The 24,008-nt window shown below is 42.8% G+C and overlaps 1 protein-coding gene across 2 annotated transcripts in view; it reads right to left on the reverse strand.

The window, feature by feature from the left end:
- sim1 (SIM bHLH transcription factor 1) overlaps positions 1 to 22,049 on the reverse strand; it is an 82,302-nt gene extending 60,253 nt beyond the window's left edge. Inside the window, exons 1-6 of one of the 2 annotated variants that reach the window (XM_033021913.1) lie at positions 21,788 to 22,049; positions 20,772 to 21,478; positions 7,207 to 7,289; positions 4,526 to 4,615; positions 2,631 to 2,739; positions 2,446 to 2,531 (exon numbers count right to left, since the gene is read on the reverse strand). In XM_033021913.1, coding sequence (XP_032877804.1) covers positions 2,446 to 2,531; positions 2,631 to 2,739; positions 4,526 to 4,615; positions 7,207 to 7,289; positions 20,772 to 20,946 — 543 coding nt within the window. In that variant the 5' untranslated portion in view covers positions 20,947 to 21,478; positions 21,788 to 22,049. Of the gene's footprint in view, positions 1 to 2,445; positions 2,532 to 2,630; positions 2,740 to 4,525; positions 4,616 to 7,206; positions 7,290 to 20,771; positions 21,479 to 21,685 lie in introns of both variants that reach the window. The other variant, XM_033021912.1, reaches the window with a different exon arrangement.
- Positions 22,050 to 24,008: the final 1,959 nt, after the last annotated feature.

The following is a 24,008-nucleotide window of genomic DNA, read 5'->3' on the forward strand; positions in this document are numbered from 1 at the left end:
TCACATCTGATCAACCTGTGACTCTTTGTGTCCTAGTCAGATGAGCTACTCTGATCTTATAGAAACTTACAAAATTCTTAAGGGGTTGGACAGACTAGATGCAGGAAGATTGTTCCCGATGTTGGGGAAGTCCAGAACAAGGGGTCACATTTTAAGGATAAGGGGGAAATCTTTTAGGACCGAGATGAGAAAAACATTTTTCACACAGAGAGTGGTGAATCTCTGGAATTCTCTGCCACAGAAGGTAGTTGAGGCCAGTTCATTGGCTATATTCAAGAGGGAGTTAGATGTGGCCCTTGTGGCTAAAGGGATCAGGGGGTATGGAGAGAAGGCAGGTACAGGATACTGAGTTGGATGATCAGCCATGATCATATTGAATGGCAGTGCAGGCTCGAAGGGACGAATGGCCTACTCCTGCACCTATTGTCTATGTTTCTATGTAAGTTTCTCCGTGTGTCTGTATGTAGGCACTGCAGCCTGGGGTCATGAGACAAGCATTCATCAGGAAAGTAAGTAATGTCATATTTTTCCCAGTGAGACACCATTACCTGTCAGTTTGACTAGGAATTGACAGACCACCAGGAATATTACTTAGTGCATTAGAGCTCCACTAAATTCTGCATTTGCACAAGAAGGCACAAAGCTTATAGTTTTACTGTAATGGACCGATGTTTTATTACCCGAGCCAACTGAATAATCTACAATCAGCTTTGCGTGGGCTCTATTAGATACACTATGTGCCAGATTACTTTGATATAAATATATTTTATTTTCGGATTTGACAGTGTGGAAAATATCAATTTATTTGAAATCCTCCAATATGTGACTTGAAATGACTGAGTGCATAGGGAAGGGTGATATGGCAGTTATAGACTGAGACGGTGAACTCAAATCCTTCTGTGGTAAGTTGTTTAATAAATGTGCTGCTGTGATCAACGCTGACCAGGAAACCTGCTGCACTTTCATTAAATTCAAAACTGGTTCACAAAACTGGCAGGGGCGGCATGGTGGAGCGGCAGTGGAGATGCTGCCTTACAACGCTTACAGTGCCAGAGACCCGGGTTCGATCCTGGCTATGGCTGCTGCCTGTGTGGGAGTTTGTACGTTCTCCCTGAGACCGCGTGGGTTTTCTCCAAAATCTTTGTTTCCTCCCACACTCCAAAGACCTACAGGTTTGTAGGTTAATTGGCACAGGAAAAATGTAAATTGTCCCTAGTGTGTATGATAGTGTATAATGCCCCCGTCCCACTTAGGAAACCTGAACGGAAACCTCTGGAGACTTTGCGCCCCACCCAAGGTTTCCGTGCGGTTCCCGGAGGTTGCAGGTGGTTGCCGGAGGTTGCAGGTAGTGGAAGCAGGTAGGGAGACTGACAAAAACCTCCGGGAACCTCCGGGAACCGCCCGGTATCACTAAACTAAACTAGACTATACTACACTAAATGGCCTTCAAGAGAGGTACTCTGCCCACTCTGCCCTGCATTCGACTTAAATCTCACGCTAAATGGTCAAAACAATGTTCTGAGGCAGAGGTGATAAATGATGGACCTTGATTTGGAAATGAATTCTGCAACATGGCAACTCACAAGACGACATTGTACATTATATTTTCTTTCTACCTAATTCCCATTATATATCAAGTTCACTCTCTATATTTGTTCGCCTTTAGTTATCAGGCAATCACCATTTTTTGTTTAAATCTCTCCATGTGGAATATTGCACACGTCCAGGCAAAACAACACACTCCCAATGTTGGAGAGCCCTCCAGCACTTTAAAGCAATCAAGCAAACAGAAAAAGTATTTTGAAAATAACATTTGATTTTGCACTTGTCCACATGCTGCTCTTAGTCCTAAATATGTGAGATTTTCTCCCATATATTTATGACTATGAACAACAATTTGATGAGTGCAAAGTGAAATGGTATTTTCAATATATATGTTTCGGTACTCTTCCAATTGCAGTAAAATTATTTAAAGTGAACAATACATTTCAAAATGGCTCTCGATTATCTGATGTCCTGTGCACGTTTTGTTTTCTACAAATGGTAGTAACTTTTGTGTGTATATATACATCTGTATGTATATTATATAAATGTGTGTGTGTATATATATATGTGTGTGTGTATGTATATATATACCCCCCTCCCCCCACCCCTGTGTGTGTGGGGGTGGTTAGTGTGTGTGTGATGCCGCAGCCCCCCCCCCCCCCCCCATAACCGTGCGTTGAGGGGACGGGACCCAATGGGTCCCCCTTGGTCTAGTATATTAATATAACTACAAATATATATGTGTGTGTGTCTGAATGGGTCTGTGTATGAGTGCGTGTGTATGTGAATGTGAGTGTGAGAGTATGTGTGAGTGTGTGTGTGTTATTGCGTTAAATTGCAGAACAGGAAAAGTAAAACAGCAAAAGTTCCTGTGTGATCAAACAGATAAGCGTGACCCACCTTGTAACCACCGCACGTCAAGCCGGCATTTCTCTTTGCTAGGACACATTTCATCCTCAGGAAAAACGAACGTTCAATCTCATATTCTGTCAAAATATACCAATAGTTTAATTGCTTTAGTGCGATGTTGTGACAATGTGAAAGATTAACAGAGATGGGAATGTGCGAGAATAGACTGGGTGTACCTTGAACGAGGTGAGAGTGGTAGGGCTGGTGGGCTGTTAGAACTGCAGTCATCTCATCGTGATCAGCTGGGTGAATATACTCATAAATGCTGTTCCCGGTCAACTCTACCTGTTAACATCAGGAGCACTTTTAAATGTTACTTGCAAACGGTTCTGTATTAAAATAGATGTATCACACACACATATATATATATATTTACATCTTTACATTCCAATATTATCTATGCAATCTCAAATAAATTCGCATACATCTAATTTATTTATATGTAAAACATTGATATTGTATTCTTCAGGGTAATATTTATTATTTTCTACAAATATTCAAAATTAGCCATCGAGACTTGTGGAGTTTCCCATTATACAACATGATCCTATGTCCTAAATTACCCACAAAACAACTACACACTTGTCACATTAGTACACCATTAATATTTCGCAAATCATTTTCAGGAATATTATCTAAACAATTTTTGAAGTCAGAATGCTATATAGCTCTTGGTTTCTTTAACACTGTGGTGGTCTTTCGAAAAGACCCACATAATTCAGAAGGATTTGATTTCTCCAGATAAATATCCACTTTTTCCCCTTAGTTTTTGTGTAGGGTGCTATGCATTGCAAGTGTCATACACTCTGCTTCATGGAAACTAAATGTTGTTAGAACTGTGCTATTTTGTTACCCTTCCAATTGAAGTACAATTATTTTAAGTGAAAATTAAGTTTCAAAATGGCCCTCAATTATCCGAAGTCCTTTGAATATTCTGTTGGTAACTTTTGCATATTGTGTCATAGAGTAAAATTATTTCCCAAAAAATTGCAATGTATGCAATGCTTTACAAATACTAGAAGTGGTGAATCTTAAAACAAAACATTTTAATTGGGATATTTCCATCTTTACACAAATAAATTTATATATTGTGCTTTGCTAGTTGTCAAAATATGATGCAATATATTTCTACTTTAAACTGAGCTTTCTTTGCAGAAGATATTGAACATTCAATAATTCTAGGAAAGAAAATTGATAGATCTAGAATCATTGGACAGTGCACAGATTCAGACCCATGTACACCAATCCAGGTAAAATATAAAGTACTAACAGTAAAGCTGTGTTTATTTGCACCCCGGGCATATTTTACCAGAGTAAGGCTTTTTTTTTAGAAACATTGAAAAATCTGGCACTTAGAATAAATCGATGTTTTTCCATGTCGTTGTGTGACAGATTGTTTGCTTGCACTGAATTTGTAACGTTAAACCTTTCTGTAGGTTATACTTTGGGATAATGTTAATAAGTATGAATACATCGTAGAATCTCAGAGCAACCAGCGCTCAGTTACAGTTTACACTTAAACCAATCAAAATATTATTTCGACAAAGAGCATGCAACAACTTTGGTTCCTTGATCCTGGGTTAATATATATTTTTTGTAATGCGTTTGTCAGTCTTGCCTGATGTGTGATTTTTATGAATCTTCGATTCTGACCATGAGGTGAAGTACATTTGAACGCGCAACGCCATACGAGGGACGGCCCTGGCTTAGTCCTGATCGCTCAATCCCCGGGAATGGCGTTGAATTGTGCGAACGCACAATGGATACACGATGAACATGTTTCATCAGAAAGCTCCATCACAACCTCACAAAAAGAGAGGAGGCGCCGATCGAATATATCAGTCAATCAGATCTTCATTAACCCGGAATGTACACGATAAATACCAACATGCAAATAATGTTTCAGAAACCACCGAGTTAATGTGTGTCTGTTACTATATCTTATTAGATAGCAAATGCAATGATAAATGGCTACATATTTTACTAATGCGTTGACACATATTCTAAGCAATCGCACACACACACGGACACAGGCGGGAGAGCAAGCAAGCGGAAAGAACCGATGTCTTACCTGTGACAGCCCCAGATGAACTGACGCCGTTTCGGAAATGTACATGATCTTCCCATCTGGAGCAACCACGAAGATGAAACCATCCAGCGTCTGAATGGACCGAAAGACAAGCGGGGAAATAATGCATCAACGTCTGGCTACAAGCACGATCGAGAGTTCTGACAATGGAGTTTGATGACCACCACAATAAATATCTGGCCCTACTTTCTTCATCTGCTGTTTGCCGAACAATAACAAAAGTGTTTACTGGTGGGGTGGAAACATGCCGCGCTCCGTGTTGTAACTTGTTATCTAAATAACGCGTTTTATCGGGTGGGAAAGCTGATCTCTATCTAACTCGGGCTTTGTTTACTGCAACACTTCACTGGATTTTAACTTTTAAATAGCACCCGGTGGAACTATACGTCGCTGGCTCCCTAATAGACCCCCCTTACCTCAGTCTCGGAGATGGTAAATACAACAAATCTTTTGCATTAAAAAAAATACATGCTACTGTGAGGAGGAAAATAACCCGTCGTTGATTATTGCCTTTGCGAGAACTATATTCTGCACTCTGCATCTTCCCCTTTGTTCCATCTATTTTACTTATGTTTGACACACAAACTCTGGAGTAACTCTCAGCGGGTCAGACAGCATCTCTGGAGGAACGCTGAGTAGCATCAACGCTTTGTGTCTATCTTCGGTTTAAACCAGCATCTGCATTTCCTTCCTACACATTACTTGAGTTTGACGATTGTATTCATGTATGGTAGATCTGATCTGTTTGGATGGCGTGGAAAAAACCCCAAAGACTTTCACTGTGTCTCGGTATACGTGACAACAATAAAACTAAACCTAATCCTATTTTTTAAATCTATTGTATCGGGTTAGCTCAATAGTTCCCCACAGTCCCTCCTACCTCTTCCTATCCGCTGGAGTTTAGAAGATTGAGGGGGGGACCTCATTGAAATGTTCCTAACAGTGAAAGGCTTTGATAGAGTGGATGTGGAGAGGATGTTTCCACTAGTGGGAGAGTCCAGGATTAGAGGTCATAGCCTCAGAATTAAAGGGCGTTCCTTTAGGAAGGAGATGAGGAAACAATTCTTTAGTCAGAGGGTGGTGAATCTGTAGGACTCATTGCCACAGAAGGCTGTGGAGGCCAAGTCAGTGAGTATTGTTAAGGCAGAGATAGAAAGATTCCTGATTAGTACGGGTGTTAGGGATTATGGGGAGAAGGCAGGACAATGGGGTTGAGAGGTGGAGACAGATCAGCCATGATCGAATGGCAGAGCAGACTCAATGGGCCGAATGGCCTAATTCTGCTCCTATCACTTATGATCTTATGATTGGGAGACCCTACACAGCATGTAACTATTAGTCTGTAGATAATTCGCTCTTCCGGATCACACTCAAAAGGCCCCACACCGACCATTTCAACACCAGTACTGGCGGCATAATCACTCCACAACATTAGAAGTGGGAGTGTGATTAGAAGATAATTTGACATGTAATTGAATTGGATTACTTTAAATTATAACATGGTTACAGGGTGACGGTAACTATGCCTGAAAGAGAAATTATGATTACTTTAAAGCAGTATTTAGTTTACCTCGAAGAAACATAATCTGCCATACTTTAATTAATAATGTTGCCTTAAAATCAAATTTACTTAAACATTTCGACTGTAATTAATAATTTCCTTGGGTGCTTTTTTTTTGTGGCGCGATATTTATTAAAAGCTCGTACTATCAATAAGCTAATTTGTCTTGTCAACATCAAGTATGTGAAGAAGGGTTTCTACCCGAAACGTTGCCTATTTCCTTCGCTCCATAGATGCTGCCTCACCCGCTGAGTTTCTCCAGCATTTTTGTCTGCCAAGAAGCTCAGCAAGATTTAGCCTCACAGACAGGCTGGGAACCTTTGTTTTACCGCGTCAGGTGCAGAAGAAGGGGTCACGATTTCCTTCAGGAAAAAGTGTCGGGGATGATCGGGGAGCGTGGAGTTACATCTCTGCTTGGCCAGCACGAGGTATGTGGCATGTGTTAAAAAAAAATGTGTGTGTGTGTGTGTGTGTGTGTGTGTGTGTGTGTGTGTGTGTGTGTGTGTGTGTGAGAGTGTGTGTGTGTGTGTGTGTGTGTGTGTGTGTGTGTGTGTGTGTGTGTGTGTTGGTGTGTGCGTGTGTGTGTGTGTGTGTGCGTGTGTGTGTGTGTGTGTGTGTGTGTGTGTGTGTGTGTGTGTGCGCGCGTGTGCGTGTGTGCGTGTGTGTGCGTGTGTGTGTGTGTGTGTGAGTGTGTGTTAGTGTTAGTGTGTGTCAGAGTGTGTGTGTGTGTGTGAGAGTGTGTGTGTGTGTGTGTGTGTGAGAGAGAGTGTGTGAGAGAGAGCGTGAGTGTGTGTGTGAGAGAGAGAGTGTGAGAGAGAGTGTGAGTGTGTGAGAGAGTGTGAGAGAGAGTGTGAGTGTGTGTGTGTGTGAGTGAGTGTGCGAGTGTGAGTGTGTGTGTGCGAGTGTGTGTGTGTGTGCGAGTGTGAGTGTGTAAGAGTGTGTGTGTGTGTGTGTGTGTGTGTGTGTGTGTGTGTGTGTGTGTGAGAGAGAGAGAGAGAGAGAGAGAGAGAAAGTGAAACGGTGTGTGTTCTGATCTCCGCAGAAATGCTCGCCGAGGCCCCGATCAAACCGCAACGAACATTACAGTTTCATGTTGCTTTACCTGTAGCAGATGAGATCCCAATTCTCGGCCGACATTATCCAAATTGCCAGTGCGGCTGGGCTGGCCCCAGGCCTCCCCTAGTCCTGAAATGCATGAAAACCGTAAGAAACGTCTCGGGAATGGAAGCCAAGTTTCAAGATTCGCAATTACCTCGGTGGCCCAGGAAACGGCGAGAACCACTTCATCAACCGCTCAAATTGACTGAGTTAACGCGTGGGCAGTTTTGGAGCTGCGTTTATTTCAACATAATTGGTTCTATTTTTATTTCAGACCGTGTATTTTTTTGTGCGGGACGCGTTTTACTGCACATTCGCCAATAATTAGTTTGTGGGAACACATCGAATGAACGTGGTTGCATGATAAAATATTGATACAGAACTCTCCTGAAGCGATTATTTGTTTGCGGCAGTTCAGTGCAAAACAGTCTATGTCTTCTCGAATGAATTATAGTCAAACCATCATCGCATTTAAAATGTAACAAAATTATGTGAAATGGGGATTAGGGGCACCTTAATGCGTCTCAATAGTTCTGAGAACTACTGTATTAGGATAAATATTTACTTTATGTATATTGACAGCAATCCTTGCTATTAGATTAAATTCATTTCCCCTGTAATATATTGTGGTCTTTAAACACCAGGTTACAAAGGGAAGGGGAGAAAGGAGGGGAGGGGGGGTCTCTTTTGCAGGTTTTGCCTTTTTATAATTTCCCCCAACTAAAACGAGGCGACAATCCAACTCACTGAGATAGGAGGAGTATTGGATGTGTCTGTGGATGTGCAGTTTCCATGATATATTGCAATGGGTCCGTTTATCAATGAATAACCACGCCGGTGACCGAAGATTGAGGGCAGCACGGTGGCGCAGCGGTAGAGTTGCTGCCTTACAGCGCTACACACCCGGGTTCAATCCCAACTATGGGTGCTGTCTGTACGGGGTTTGTACGTTCTCCCCATGAGCCGCGTGGGTTTTTCCGAGATCTTCGGTTTCCTCCCAAGACGTCCAAAGACGTGTGGGTTTGTAGGTAAATTGACTTGGTATAAGTGTAAATTGTCCCTAGTATGTGTAGGATAGTGTTCATCGCTAGTCGGTGCGGTCTCGGTGGGCCGAAGGGCCTGTTTCCGCGCTGTATCTCTAAACGAAACTAAAAATATAATTGAGAACCCCCCGTGACCAAAAGCAAAACGGGAGCGCGTCCAAGGCCGACTTGTACCTGTACAGCCATGACTAGTAGCTGAATTAATGGATTGCACAATAGAGTGCCCGGGATATTGCCACAACTTTGACAAGCGAGACTGCAAATATATGGACAAAGTGGGGATATTTCTTTGGCGGTCCTTATTCATTTCAATCCAAATTTCTGTTGGTCAACCTCACACAATAAGTGTCCAATTATGGAACATAAAATCACATTTTCATTTTGAATTAATTTTTTGAGAAGACTTTTCTCGAAAATAATTTTCTAGAGTTCTCAAACAAAGAGTTTTTGGACATGTTTTTCAAAGCAAAGTTGAGCAAATTGAGCAAACCTCACACACAGAGCAAATTCGACTGATTTCTACAATCATGAATTAGGCATTAAAACAATCATTTGCTCAGCCTGTAAAGATGTCATTCTAAATACTCTTCCTTTTCCAAACTGAAATATCGTGATCAAAAGTTAATTTAGGCTTTTTCATATTTGGCCTCGGGTTGAATTGTTTCGCGGTTGATGTAACATCGACCTTAAACGACTCTCACTGTGAATCGTCGAGTGACTACGAAACGATTCGTCTAGATTTGTGGTGATTTTTTATTCGGCTTTTGACAAGACAAACCTCACTGATTTGTGTTGTATTGTCTCACCTCCACTGACCGATACTGCGTATCACTACGTTCCTGGCAAGCCGTGAAGAAATTGACGCGCGGGGTTTAGCTTCCTAAAGCAGAGTTATTCTCCCTTCCTATCAACCAAATTTATTGCAGTTGGACGTGGGAAAAAAACGCCTAACCCAGTCCTTCATGTGAATGCATCGAACCCTGTTCTGCGAGGACATTGTTGCTTCGCGTTTATCCTTACATAGTGGCATTACATAGAATCTGGTCCGCATGGGGTCTCGGTATAGATTGTGCATGGTACGCTATTTGAAATTCATTTTTATATACAGTTCAGTACCACTATATATACGCACTTATATACATCTCAGATACAGTACACGGAGTTGGCTGTAGTACATTGAGACAGTACATAGCGTCGCAAGTGTGTATGTAGGAAGGAACTGCGAATGCTGGTTTAAAACGGGAGTTACTCAGCGGGTCAGACAGCATCGTCGGAGAAAAGGAATAGGTGAGATGCTGCCTGACCCGCTGAGTTATTACAGCTTTTTGTGTCTATCTCCATTCAACCGATTTGTTCGTCTGAGTAGCTCGGCGGCGAGTGCCTTAGACCAGCTTCTGCAGTTCATTGTGGTGCCTAAACTGAAGGTTGGTTTCCAACTCGAAGATTCGACGGCCGGCGAACAAAATGCAGATCTTTGAGTTAGTGGTGTTGCCTTGCTGATCTGTTAACTGCCAGCGGCTGTGGGTGGGTGGGTGAGGGGCGGGGGGGGGGGGGAGGGGGCACGATTCAACCGGGTAATTTGATTGATGTAATGCAAATTGGACAACAAAATAAACGAGATTCCAGCAAGCACTTGTGCTGTCAACCTCACACACAGAGCGAATTATAGACCCGTGTCTACAAAAGCACACCAACACCACTCTTTTGTGAAGGATTGCGGGGGCACAATGGGACCATTATCATCATTGCCGCTGCTCTCAGTACGCGGAGGGTTAAGTAAAGTCTATTCTGACTTCAGCGGATCCTGGTGTGGTTATTTGGGATTATAAATCGACGAGTGGGGAGTTTACAGACGCGGGTCCTTAAATAACCTACACTTAAGTGTGAGAAAGCCGAGGAATGATCGTTCCCTTCGCGTGAAGGGAACCTAGTTTCCTCCTTTGGTTGAAGAGGGATTTCGTCAATAACACCTTCATTTAAAGGCATGTGCGCCCCGAGGGGAAAGATAGAGATATATATAAATAAGTAAACCCTTTGCATTTAGAAAGTCCCACCCTACAATGTCACCCCTAAATGCTGATGAAATCGCACCGCGTTTTTAAAATTAAAATTGCAACTGGTAGGATGTGGAAGATTACAGCATTTGAGTTATCCAATAACATAACATATTCGTTCAACAGGTGTTATTTTTCCTATAAAATAAAAATATTTAAATACAACCCTGAATGCGAAACCTAGTTGGTTTACCACGGCCCTTACATGCACCTGGCATTTGAGGATATAAATAATGAGAGGAGGGGGGGGGGACATGCTCCGCCTGTTTGACTGTCTGGAAGGAAGCGAACCTCCCCCCTCCCCTTTCCCCACCGTTGTAGTTGTGCAAATTAATTTTAGAAAGTTGACCTCACGATTTTCATTATGATAGCTGGCAATAGTGGCCATTAAATAAAAAAAATCTGCCAATTCCCGCTCCCAATATTTTCTATTTCAAACAACCGTTAAAAAATAAACAGATATGCTGCAACAAGTTCGATTGTTTCATGGCCATTGAGACTGCTCGGAATCCAATCAAGTCCACCCAACGTAAACTATTTCCCCAAACACGGACACATCCAGAGAAGTGATCGGAGGAATTAGCTTTGAGACTGGGGGAGGGTGCGGGGGACTAAAGTTGTGAATTTTTGCACTTGACCTACCGCCGAGAGCCCGCGCCACCAAACAGAACTGAAATCTTGCTTTGTGTATGTTTGTGTAGTGTTAGAATGGAAATAAGGGTTGGGATAAAGGTACACTTGTGAGGCGGAGACGCCTGAGATGTAACAAGCAGCTTTTGTGTGCTGAAATCTACACTTGTAGCCTGATCTGCAGATGATGCATTTTCCCAGCAACCACAACCTCACAGAGATAAATGTTTTACACTGGATTCTCCAAATTAGCCTTTTGGTGTTAAAATACATGATTTATTAGCTTTTCTTTTAAATTGTCTTGGAGGTGAAAGTGACATTATGCAATCGGGAGCTGGTGACTATAACGGCTCCAATATTAAGTAAAGCATCACATGGGACAAAAAAAAAGTTTATACGCAACAGTTCCACAGCGGAATTAATGCATTGAAAGGCCCATTTCCATTTAAATATCCACTGACCCGGGTTACCTCAATGGACTGGACGCTTGTGTTTTGTAATTTCCTGAAAATGAGATTTCGATTTATAAAACAAGAAACCAATTAGTAACCAAATGAGGCAAAGTAGATCCAGGAAAATTGACCAAATCCCAGAGGTGCCGTTTAAGGCCGTTCTTGGCGAGGAAAACGATGTTTCTAATCAGTGCTCAGCCCGGCTCGTTTTCCAGCTGGGCTCTCCGCTAGCTATCCAAAAATAAAACAATCGATCCAACTTTTCCCAGAATTAATTCCATAACTTCACATTATTAAATATACATGTGTATGTATGCATGTATACATTGAAAAGGTGTGTGTGTGTGTGTGTGGGGGGGGGGGGGGGGGGGGGGGGGGGGGGGGGGAGTCCTGCAAACACTGTCCACACAGCCTTAAATAAGGTGTGCAGAATCGAATCAATGTCAGTGTTTATAATGAAAATTGCAAGCCATTCAAGGACAGATTCTCCAGCCAGGCTTTCACTATCAATATATAGTGAGTGTATCTAATTTTAAAAGTGTGCGTTCATTGTATTATATTCCAGATTAGTCTGGTAATAATTAACATTAGACATGGCAGCCCTATTAAAATCACTTTTCTGAAAGAAATGTCATGATCTCAACGTTTTTTAGAAGAACGGATATAGGGATACATTTTATTTTAAAGAATTTCAATTGATTGTTAGCACAGGTTATAGCACAGGTACATTGTTTTTAAATAGTAAAGTAATTTGCCCGTTCCTTTATGGTAAAAATAATAATATTTGAAAGCTCTCCGTTAATAATATAACTGGTTACCAGATCCCGACCACGCCATTGTTTCAAACCTATTTTGGTTCTGGGGAGTACTAATTATAACATATACATTTCTGATGTGGGAAATGTGCAGAAATATGGTCTCTGTGCTTCAACACAAGAAACATAACGAATTTTGGACACAGATTTGAGAGCACAGGTTTCTTCTTTTGTGAACAGAATCAAGGAAGAAAGGACAATGTATTTCATCGGGTTTTAAGTGCAGGAACCATAAGTGATCTGGGCAGGATTTGGCCATTCAGCCCATCAAGTCTACTCCGCCATTCAATCATGGCTGATCTATCTCTCCCTCCTAACCCCGTTCTCTTGCCTTCTCCCCATAACCTCTGACACCCGCACTGATCAAGAAAATAGCGCGACAGCAATTCGCATCGACGTGGTGTATGCGGGCAATAAGTACAAAATAACTCTTAAATATCAGAGATTTGCCAAACCTATAAAAAAAATTTTTTAATTTGTTTGCTGAGATAGAAACATAGAAAATAGTTGCAGGAGTAGGCCAATCGGTCTTTTGAGCCAGCACCGCCATTCAATATAATCATGGCTGATCATCTAGAATCAGTAGGTACACAAAAATGCTGGAGAAACTCAGCAGGTGCAACAGCATCTATGGAGCGAAGGAAATAGGCAACGAAGGAAATAGGCCCGAAACGTTGCCTATTTCCTTCGCTCCATAGATGCTGCTGCACCCGCTGAGTTTCTCCAGCATTTTTGTGTACCTTCGATTTTCCAGCATCTGCAGTTCCTTCTATAATAAACATCTAGAATCAGTACCCCGTTCCTACGGTCTCCCTTGATTCGGTTAGCCCTAAGAGCTATATCCTACTCCCTCTTGAATACATCATATTTATATACTAGATATATATCATATCATACACTACATATTTAGTCTTTCGTTATATTAGAAACTTCTGGGAAACCTGGTCTGTTTAGTTTATATATCTTGTTCGAGAACCAGAGGATATGGGTTTAAGGTGAGGGGGGTGGGGGGAGATTTAATAGGAACCTGAGGGGTAACTTATTTTACACAACGGGTGCCGGAGGAGGTAGTTGAGGCAGAGTCTGTCGCGACGCTTAAGAAACATTTAGACAGGTACATGAACAAGCTAGAGGGATATGGGCCAAACGCGGGCAGGTGGGACTAGTGTAGATGGGGGATATTGGTCGGTGCGGGCAAGTTGGGCCGCTGGGCCTGTTTCCACGCTGTATCATTCTGTGACTCTGATGAAAGCGAGTAGCCCTGTCTGAACGGAGATGGTCGGTGGCAGGAACACAGCGAGTAATGGCGGCTGTTCTAGCGGCCACACCGATGGCACTTTGATGCTGGCGAGCCCTGTTATCAAAACTCAGACTTTGTGGAGTCATTCTAAACTAAATCATTCTAAACTATAGAAAATATATCGACTGGCGTGAACCAACGACACCGCCGACCCCCTCATCCGCACCGCTCTACAGCAGACCGAAGCCATCGCCTCACCTGCGTTTTAGACTCAAATGCCATTATTTTGTTCATTGTAACCCTTCACACCTCCAGTTTCCCTCTCCCCTGACCCTAAGTCTGAAGAAGGGTCTCGACCCGAAATGTCACCTACTCCTTCTCACCAGAGATGCTGCCTGTCCCCGCCGAGGCCAGCATTTTGCCTCCATCTCCGGTGTAAACCAGCACATGCTGTTCCTTCTAAACTCACTTCGCTGTAGTTGCAACGCCGCCAGGGATGGGGTGGATCGCAGTTTTCAAATAACCAAGATGCTCAAATTTGGAGGAATCAGATTTCCTTTCTAAATAGGCGGGATAAATTCTTGTGAGCAGTGTGGAGTGCTTTCTCCGTTGAGAAATTACAATTGCCAACAGGAAACATAAACCTGCCGCTGAATTTAAAAGTAAATCAAAATGTTGGGAATATTTGCAGCCAGTTTTACTCAGTGCGTCTGGGACTGTTGTATTTGAATCATTCTCCTCGTGTATGCTTCTTGCTACATTCATCCTACAGTTGTGTGTGTTTGAATTGAGACTGAATTCGCATGACCATATTAATTTACGCTTGTTCATCTGACCGCGCCGAGCTCTTATTAACGCATTGGATCTTACGTTAAGTCCACGTGGTTCTATCGGGCCTTCGCGTTAAGAACATAAAACATGGAACTATCGTTTCTATCTCTCGTTTCCCTTATCCCAAACCAGTCTGAAGAATGATCTCGACCCGAAACGTCACCCATTCCTTCTCTCCAGAGATGCTGCCTGTCCCGCTGAGTTACTCCAGCTTTTTGTGTCTATCTTCGGTCTAAACCAGCATCGGCAGTTCTTTCCTACACATTGAACATAAATGCAGCACAAGAACAGGCCTTTCAACCCACAATATATGTGCCCAACATGATGCCAAGACCACCTCTTACTCGCCTGCACACAATCCATATCCCTCCATTCCTTGCATAGGCGTACGCCCATCCAAACGTCTCTTAAACGTCACTATCGTATCTGCTGCCTCTACCACCATCCCCGGCAGCGTGTCGGACATGAAGGACATGACTTGAGAATTAAGGGACAGAAGTTTAGGGGTAACGTGAGGGGGAACTTCTTTACTCAGAGAGTGGTAGCTGTGTGGAATGAGCTTCCAGTGGAAGTGGTGGAGGCAGGTTCGATTTTATCATTTAAAAATAAATTGGATAGGTATATGGACGGGAAAGGAATGGAGGGTTATGGTCTGAGTGCAGGTAGATGGGACTAGGGGAAAATAAGTGTTCGGCACGGACTTGGGGCCGAGATGGCCTGTTTTCCATGCTGTAATTGTTATATGGTTATATGGATGGAACCCAATGTGGTATAAGAGCGGAACGGCACAAGAATTGACCACTCTCATACCCCCCTATTCAAGTTTTAAAACTCGCAATGGAAACTGATGCTGAACGTTGGTAAAAGGACCTGTCGTTTTCCTCTCCACACTGTTTGTTTTGCTCCCCCTGCATCTAAAATAAAAGTCGGCAGAACGATTATTTACGGATTATCTGTTGTTACCATGTATTGCAACTACAAAAGAAAACATTTTAACCTGCCTTTCTCGCCCGAGAGTCACAGACTGTGTTCAAAATGTTTAAAAATTGTGTCAATATGAACTTGAACTGCCCCCCCCCCCCCCCCCCCCCCCCCCGCGTCCCTCGCCGTGCAGAAGACTTCTAAGCACCGAGGCTCGGATAGTGTTTCATTCTAACCTGACTGGGCAAAACTTCTAAAAGAAAAGGTGGTACCGCGCGGTTCGCCTCCGCCGTGTGCATTAGCAGTGTTGATAAATCACGATGGCACCCGCGGCCCCCGCAATCAGCAGTAAACGTCAACTAAATTGTGAATTGATAAACAAAAGCTCTCTGAAGTCTGAACACGGTCGGTGACCCTTTAACACGATGCGTTAACTTAAAGGAAAACAGAGGTCGAGAACGGGGAAGTTTTCCTGATTAGCGATAAATGAAAACAGCAAATTTTCCCTTTCGCGGGGCAGTCTGAGATCCTTCCCCCCGGCAAAAAAAAGTTTCACTCCACCACCCCTTCCACGCCATGACCTCTTTGTAAACAGTATTGTTATCTTTGTTTTGGGAGGGGGTACATTTTGGTGTTCCTATTTTATCTAAATAAGCTCTAAACTACATAGATTTAGGAATGTACACAAAAAAGCTGGAGAAACTCAGCGGGTGCAGCAGCATCTATGGAGCGAAGGAAATAGGCGACGTTTCGGGCCGAAACCCTTCTTCAGACTTTATGTGTACACACACACACACACATACACACACACACACACGTGTGTGTGTGTGTGTGTGTGTGTGTGTGTGTGTGTGTGTGTGTGTGTGTGTGTGTGTGTGAGAATATATATATGTGTGTGTGTGTGTGTGTGTGTGAATATATATATATATGTGTGTGTGTGTGTGTGTGTGTGTGTGTGTGTGTGTGTATATATATGTATTATATATATAGAAGATAGATACAAAAAGCTGTAGTGACTCCGCGGGACAGGCATCATCTCCAGAGATGCCCCACTGAGTTACTCCAGCTTTTTGTGTCTATCCGGTTTAAACTTTGACTGGTTTGGGACAAAGTACTAGCGATGCTTGATGGCTACAATCATGGGGGTGTTACAATTAAGGCGTTGTGATTGTTTGTAAACGAGGCTGCCACACGGTACTTTGTAAGTGGAGAAGCGAAAGTGTTGGTCGGAAACGGCCAGCACTTGGATTCCTCGCTTGCTGTTCTGTTGATCGGGAGACGGCAGGTGTTTGGTCGCCGCAGCGGTGACATTACTTGCAGATTTCCCGCACCAAGAGATGTCTGCACAGAAGGCGGTGGGAACCGCCGAGCCACCGCGCAACGAACCGAGAGCCAAGCTCGCAATAGTCGACTCAAGCTCATGTCAAAACACCGAATATCTTACACCATTTAATGATGTGTGTTTGTTCTGTGCGCTAGTGGAAGGTATCCTTACCGGGCTGTCAGAGTTGTCAGTTGTGAGCCTTTAAAATGTCAATGACAGCAACTACTAGCATTAGACCATAAGCTACATTTCCCAAGTCACATTGCACTCAGTCAATCGGAGGTAAATCGAAAGTTATTCAGCGGGATGTTACAATCAATTGTCGATAGAAGTGGCTGCGACACTCTGTGTATATATTATATATTTAGGAAATATATATGCGCGTGTCTGTGTGCGTATATACACATATATATATACACACACATAAATATAAATGTATATAGATTTATATACTATATATTATTGTATATATATGTGTGTATAGTATATATATTTATATATATAACATTTGTAAGTCTTATATATATATATAGGTCACACATAGATATGATATTCACACATATCTTATGTATATATAAATACACACACACATACACACACGCGCATATATTATATATATATATATATATATATGCAGGAGACACAAAATGCTGGAGTAACTCAGCGGGACAGGCAGCATTTCTGGATAGAAGGAATATATGTATATATATGATACTCACATAAATACTCACACACATACACACACACAAACATTTTTTTAGCTCCCCTGGGAATCACACTTTTAACGCCAATTTTCCCATCTGGTCCAGTCAAAAAAAATGTTTTTTAATTCAACGCACTTGCAGTTGTTGGGACCAGGGTGGGGAAGAGGGGGATAATACTTCCCGTTTAAATTTAGCTTGAAGAGATTTGAGTTTGATCAAACAAGCTTTGGGCGAAATGGCAACGTTTTAAATGTTGTGTTGGCTTCACACGATACACGTCCATCGGTTGCGACTGTATCTACTTTGAAGCAGGAAGTTTATTTTATCATGTATATTTATGATATATATTTTAGAATTCGGTGTATGCACAAAATACATTCAACATTTCTAAGCAGGGGCCGTGCATTTTCAGTTATTTGCTTCGAAACACATATTTCTCTCATACTTTCTATATTAAACGAATTCTCTGTATTTCGAATACCCAACCTTTAGAATGAAAGTGTTTACAGGGGATCAGAGCTGTCGAGAGCATTAGGGCCGCAAACCAAACGCACTGGACTAAAGGAATACTGCAAGGAACTGTCGACAAAACCTCAGGAAGTTCCTCAATAGCTGGACACCGAATGTTTCTACAATTTGTCACGATGAAATTATATTTAGCGCTGGTATCTTCCCGCTTCGATAAATCTGGAGGCGGTTCGTCGAAAATCTCAACACTTTCCTAAACTGTAACACTCGTGTGGGGCTTTTGCAAACAACGTTTCAATCGCTCAGTTATGGCGTTTGAACATAGACGTACTTGCAAAAGTTGCTGTTTTGTTCAGACACTTTGGAGAGCTATTGAACTCTTTCAAAGTGAGAATTAGTACACTACATCCACCGGTTCTGCAACGATAAATCTCCCAGTGAGAAGAAAATATCCCCGCTCAGAACCTGGTCGGAACTATTTTACACAAATAATATAATGAATTATTCCCCTCTCCAGCCGCTTGGACAAAGGTGACACAATCACTAGACTTTCAACGGCGGAGATTTGTGTTATTATCAGTATGACAATAGGTCTCTCTATTACATTTAAGATTGTTTGACGATTGGCAATTCGTTTCCTGTGTCTGACTCGAGGGTCTCGCAAGTGGATACTTGTTATAGCGGGCAGAATTTAATTTTAAAGAGATTTTGGAAAGTCCAAGCAAGCAATGCTCGGCCGGCCCCCTTCTCGGCTGGAGCCGATGTGAATTGAAGGTGTCGACCGACAATTCCTACATGAGACGATAAATATGTGTGGCGAGCACTAAAACAAAAAGCATTGGGGCTGGGGTGTGAATGTGCAGTGTGAGGCGCTGGAGTTGTACAACCACTAAATCCACGCTATTTCCTAACGGTTCAGTACAACGCTGTGTTAGCAGTTGTTGCTACATTGCACTTTGCTCCGGCGGTCCCTGGGGTCTACAAATGTTTTTTTTTCAGAGCGAGTTTCTGACGGGTAGATCCGTTCTCTCTCCTCTCTCCCCCTCCCCCCCCCCCCCCCCCCTCTCTCTCTACCCCCCCTCTCTCTCTCTCTCTCTCTGAAACCCTATAGATTACTCGTCGCCTTTCCAAGTTGTAACATATGCTTCGTCTGATCAATCAACTCGTCAGATATGCAAAAACGTAATTGACAATTCGCTTCTACAAGCACGCAGAGAAGGAGCCCAGCGAGGCTGCTAAATCACCTCAAGGAAGTGTGTTGGGGGAGGAAGGAGTATGTGTGTGTGTGTGTGGGGGGGGGGGGGGGGGGGGGGGGGGGGGGGGGAATCATAAACATTTCGGCGTTGAAAGGGAAGGTATTCAGAATGTGAATGTTGAATGATTAGCAATCTCTGGGACAATGTGTAAAAATGACACTCCTTTAATCTGATATAATCACCCCAATAATCTGAAGAAGGGATTTGACCCGAAAAGTCACCTACTCCCTTTCTCCAGCGATGCTGCCTGACCCGCTGAGTTACTCCGGCATTTTATGTTTATCTTCGGTATAAATCAGCATCTGCTGTTCCCTCCTACACTCCCCGATATTCATGTTGCACTTAGCGTGGTATGGACGAATTGTACTTTAAAAAATATATAATTTTTGGACAGGTTCACACGATGTAAACTCCTCCCTATTTATCCAAAGAAATAGTTCACTGCCCTCCCTACACGTTAGCAACTCACAATTATCGAAGACGTGTCTGAGCGCTTATGTATCGTGGAGGAAGGAACTACATGTGCTGGTTTACACCGAAGATAGACACAAAATGCTGGATCAGCCATGATCATATTGAATGGCGGTGCAGGCTCGAAGGACCGAATGGCCTACTCCTGCACCTATTTTCTATGTTTCTATGTAACAGCGGGACAGGCAGTGGTCTGAAGAAGGGGTCCCGCCCAGTCACTCCAGCATTTTGTGTCTATCTTCGCTTGCGTATAGTGATACTTGTACTGAACTGTGTACAAAAATTAATTTCACTGTGACAAATAAACACCATTGAACCAGATCGGCCTAATTATGAATTGCACAGAAAAAAAGTTAACAGTAATGGCGTGAACACGCCATGTTGGGCCCACGTCTGAAATGCGATCGAATTATTCAATCCCCGAGAAATCCTACAGTCAAATTGTCACTTTAAAATATATATTATTGTGTGTGTCACTGTAACTTCGCCTCGCCGGTGAAACAACATGCGCCTCGTTTGATGGGATATTACCACGTGCACCAGTCTTCTAGTCTTCAGTAGTTCCACACCACCCAGAAAGAGCATTATTTCAGATTGGAAGTATTTTTAACACACAGCGCTCCCACTTCCCTTTATAAGAATCAACCAGTAGATGATTTCAGCCGAGTAGTTCACATTCGCGTCTTTTGCACTGAACGAATAAAATTGCTTCGTATGGTGCATGAAACTGCTATTTTTATTTCCCAACCAGTGTGATCTCGTTTTATAACCACCGCTGCACTCTATATCTAACCTGTTACATAAAACAAATGAGTCACTGTGAACGGGAATTAACGTGTGGGTTTCCAGAATTCGCTATTACATTCTATACCCTAAAGGCACATGAATAAATAAGAACAATTAATGTCTTTTTTTTTAAAAACCACCCCAAAATCCATTGATCTGCTGACTAGCCTAGTGTTTACAAAAATGATAGTAAAAATAGCCTAGCTGTTACAATGGCCGCAGATTTACAGAATTATGATTTTAATGTCCTGTTTAATTTTCTTCTTATTTAAATTTGATTATAACAATACACGCTCACATTATTGATGAAATGCCGTTCAAATCTCCCAACATGAGTATCCATTTTTACCGACATTGAAAGCACACGGCCAACCAAGGCTATCGCACACCAAGCACACACCTCACCTGGTTTATCATCAAATGTCTTAACATGCACCTTTCATTTTTTTATGTTGTTATATAAATACATTTTTTTTTAATCGCGTACGCGGTGCAGCCGTCACCTTCAGCTCTCCACGTAAGCACAGTTTTAGTTTTCCGGCGGATACCAATGTTTTTAATAGTTACTACATACCTTGAGGGAAAACCACCCGCATCTTCAAGTAACTGGTTGTCAGCCTTATGATGGAAGCTTTGTCGAGCTGTGATGTTATTGCAGACGGCAGCGGCAGCAATTTGGCTAGTTCGTAAAATTCACTGTTTTCCTTCTCCCGTCTCGTTCGGGCAGCATTTTTGGATTTTTCCTTCATTTCGATTTATTGTCCTTTTTTCTTACAGCGCGGCCGCCACAGGTTCATTCCCACCCCCCCGAGTAAAGAAACCGGTTGTGGTTTTAACGCCAAGTGCGAAGCCAGCATATAAATGTCGAAATTAATTGCGTTTTTTTTTTAAAAAGGGGGGGTGGTGAATACCTACCCTCCCCTTTTTCAATTAAACTAAATATGCCAACATTACACGGGGAAGCCTTAACGTTGAAACACTCAAGAACATCCAAACCTGGATGGAAGTCGCCGGAGCAAGTCAGTGTGTTTTATATGTGTGGAGTATGAGGTTTTGACATTCGAATCCAATGTAGATCAAGACTCTTGCAGCGGGCTTGTCATGACTGTGCCGGGGACTCGATCGTGGCTTTGTACCTGGAGGGGGACTGTTTTCGCAGCGAAGGTGCCATAATCCAGACAAAACCTCAAAGTCCCAAACTTGCCCTCCCTTGCAGCTCTCTCCGGCTGCAATTGTCAAAGCGCTCCTCCACTTCTTCTCATACCCGCGGGTGACAGGGTTCTGCAAGAAGACAAGAAAGACACCGGGCAATTACAAGAGCAAAAAGGCAAGCAGAAGCAAGGCATGATCAGGTAGCTCACGACTTTCATTCTAATCACAACGGCAACCTAATTCATAAACACACCAACAAGAAAGACGTTAAACCCAAACACAACACGTTGCAGACACGGGCTATGTTTATTGAAGCCACCAACTTTGCAATTCTACCTGTGTTCGTTTGTTTCCAATCCTAGATTATTTACTTGGCTTTTTGGCGCGGCGCTCACTGGTGGCTGCATTATTTGTGCCCGCATGTGTCTTGCTGCTCACCTTGCGTTACCCACTAAAAGTCAAGTTGCATTTTTCTAGGGGTGGGGGCGAACTTGGGCAATCTTCTGCAAACGGCTGGGAAAGTGGCCAAAGGGCAGCAGCGTCCTCGGGTTTGTTGTGCGTTAATTTTTTTCTCTCTCTCTTTCTCTCTCTCTCTGCTTCCCCCTCCCCTCCTCCCTTTCGGCTGTGCTGAGGGGTGGCGGGCGGGCGGGCGGCCGCTGCTGTGCGGACTGCTCGCTGCGCTGAACTTTACTTGCCTGCCGAGCTGTGAGCGGCGGAACTTTCCGCCGCCAGTCTTTTCCCAGTCCGCCCCTGGGCGCTCGCCCGCCCGCCCAGCGCCGCTCCCATTGGCGCCGGGCGTGATGTTAGACGTAGGCTTTAACCTCCAACCCCAAGCAAGAAGCATTATTACTCCCTGCACCCAGAATCCATTCCTAAATTGCAACGGTAACTGATTACTCTTTATTAAACTAATGCGGAAAGAAACCCCTGTTTATTGCAGAGGGATAATTAAGCGCAGAACTGTAGTTCGTATTGTATATACATTGCACGAAATAGTTTAAATATAATGCAATGCCTGATTTCAAAAGCACTCGCTAGAATTTAGAAGATTGAGGGGGGATCTTATAGAAACTTACAAAATTCTTAAGGGGTTGGGCAGGCTAGATGCAGGAAGATTGTTCCCGATGTTGGGGAAGTCCAGAACAAGGGGTCACAGTTTAAGGATAAGGGGGAAATCTTTTAGGACCGAGATGAGAAAAAAAAAATTTACACAGAGAGTGGTGAATCTCTGCAATTCTCTGCCACAGAAGGCAGTTGAGGCCAGTTCATTGGCTATATTTAAGAGGGAGTTAGATGTGGCCCTTGTGGCTAAAGGTATCAGGGGGTATGGAGAGAAGGCAGGTACAGGATGCTGAGTTGGATGATCAGCCATGATCATATTGAATGGCGGTGCAGGCTCGAAGGGCCGAATGGCCTACTCCTGCACCTATTTTCTACGTTTCTATGTTTCTATTAATCGGAACATATCGAGAGGCTGAAGAAGGGTCTCGACCCGTAACGTCACATATTCTTTTTCTCCTGAGATGCTGCCTGACCCGCCGAGTTACTCCAGCATTTTGTGTCTATCTATTGATATATTTGTAGAGTTTCCAAGCTTCTCAATATTAGCTATGCGAAATGCATTTAGTACAATAACCGTGCATCTGTGTTTACGAGATCCATAAAGACCCCAAGCAAAAGAACACAAAAAGTGTTGGAAGAACTCAGTCATTCAGGCAGCATCTGGGGAGGGAAATGGACAGGCGATGTTTTAAGGTCGTAAGTGTTTGGAGCAAATCAGGCCATTCGGCCCATCAAGTTTACTCCGCCATTCAATCATAGCAGGTCTATCTTTCCTTCCTAACCCAATTCTCCTGCCTTCTCCCCATAACCGTTGACACCCGTACTAATCAAGAATCTACCTATCTCTGCCTTGAACATGTCCACTGGCTCGGCCTCCGCAGTCTTCTGTGGCAAAGAATGTTTTGGGTCGGGACCTTTCTTCCGACTAATTGTCCCAAAATAAACATTTTTGTTTTCGAAGCGTAAAAGTTATTGAATTTGGAATATGTTATTGTAAACGAGCTGCTAAGACTAGGACCCGAACATCCTCTTTAAATCTGGCAATAATTCAAAATGGAAATTAAATATAAATGTTGAGTAGGGGGGAAATTAAGGTCTTCGAGATGTGTGATTAGGCACCATTATACATGACAAACGCCTCTTTAAGCACACCAGTGCTAAAGATACAGCAAAGAGTTAAACGAAACTTACTGATATTGTCTTCACATCGCCCTACTATGAATTAAAACAAAATAACGAGTGCAAGGTAACTTTAAGTTTCTTCAACATGTTAGGGACACCACGACTGACATAAAAATGATAATTACAATTTGCCACTTTGCAAGAGTGAAGTGCATTTAAAAATACTGTTGCAAAATACCAATTACACGACCAGAGTTTGTAAAACATGTACTCATTACATAAGCAATGTGATAATCACAAAAATGATCGAAATATTCCAAAGTACCAGTAACCAGTGTGCGGTGATGAAAACGTACACGATTACCGATGCTTCTATAATCTAAAACACATTTTAAGAAATATTCACCCTTCATCCATCAACGATTGCAGAGCGAATCCGTTTCAATTTTAAATTCGCTCAATGTTTCAAACGTGC

Source organism: Amblyraja radiata, chromosome 5 (assembly GCF_010909765.2).
Source record: "Amblyraja radiata isolate CabotCenter1 chromosome 5, sAmbRad1.1.pri, whole genome shotgun sequence".
NCBI classification, from domain to species: Eukaryota; Metazoa; Chordata; class Chondrichthyes; order Rajiformes; family Rajidae; genus Amblyraja; species Amblyraja radiata.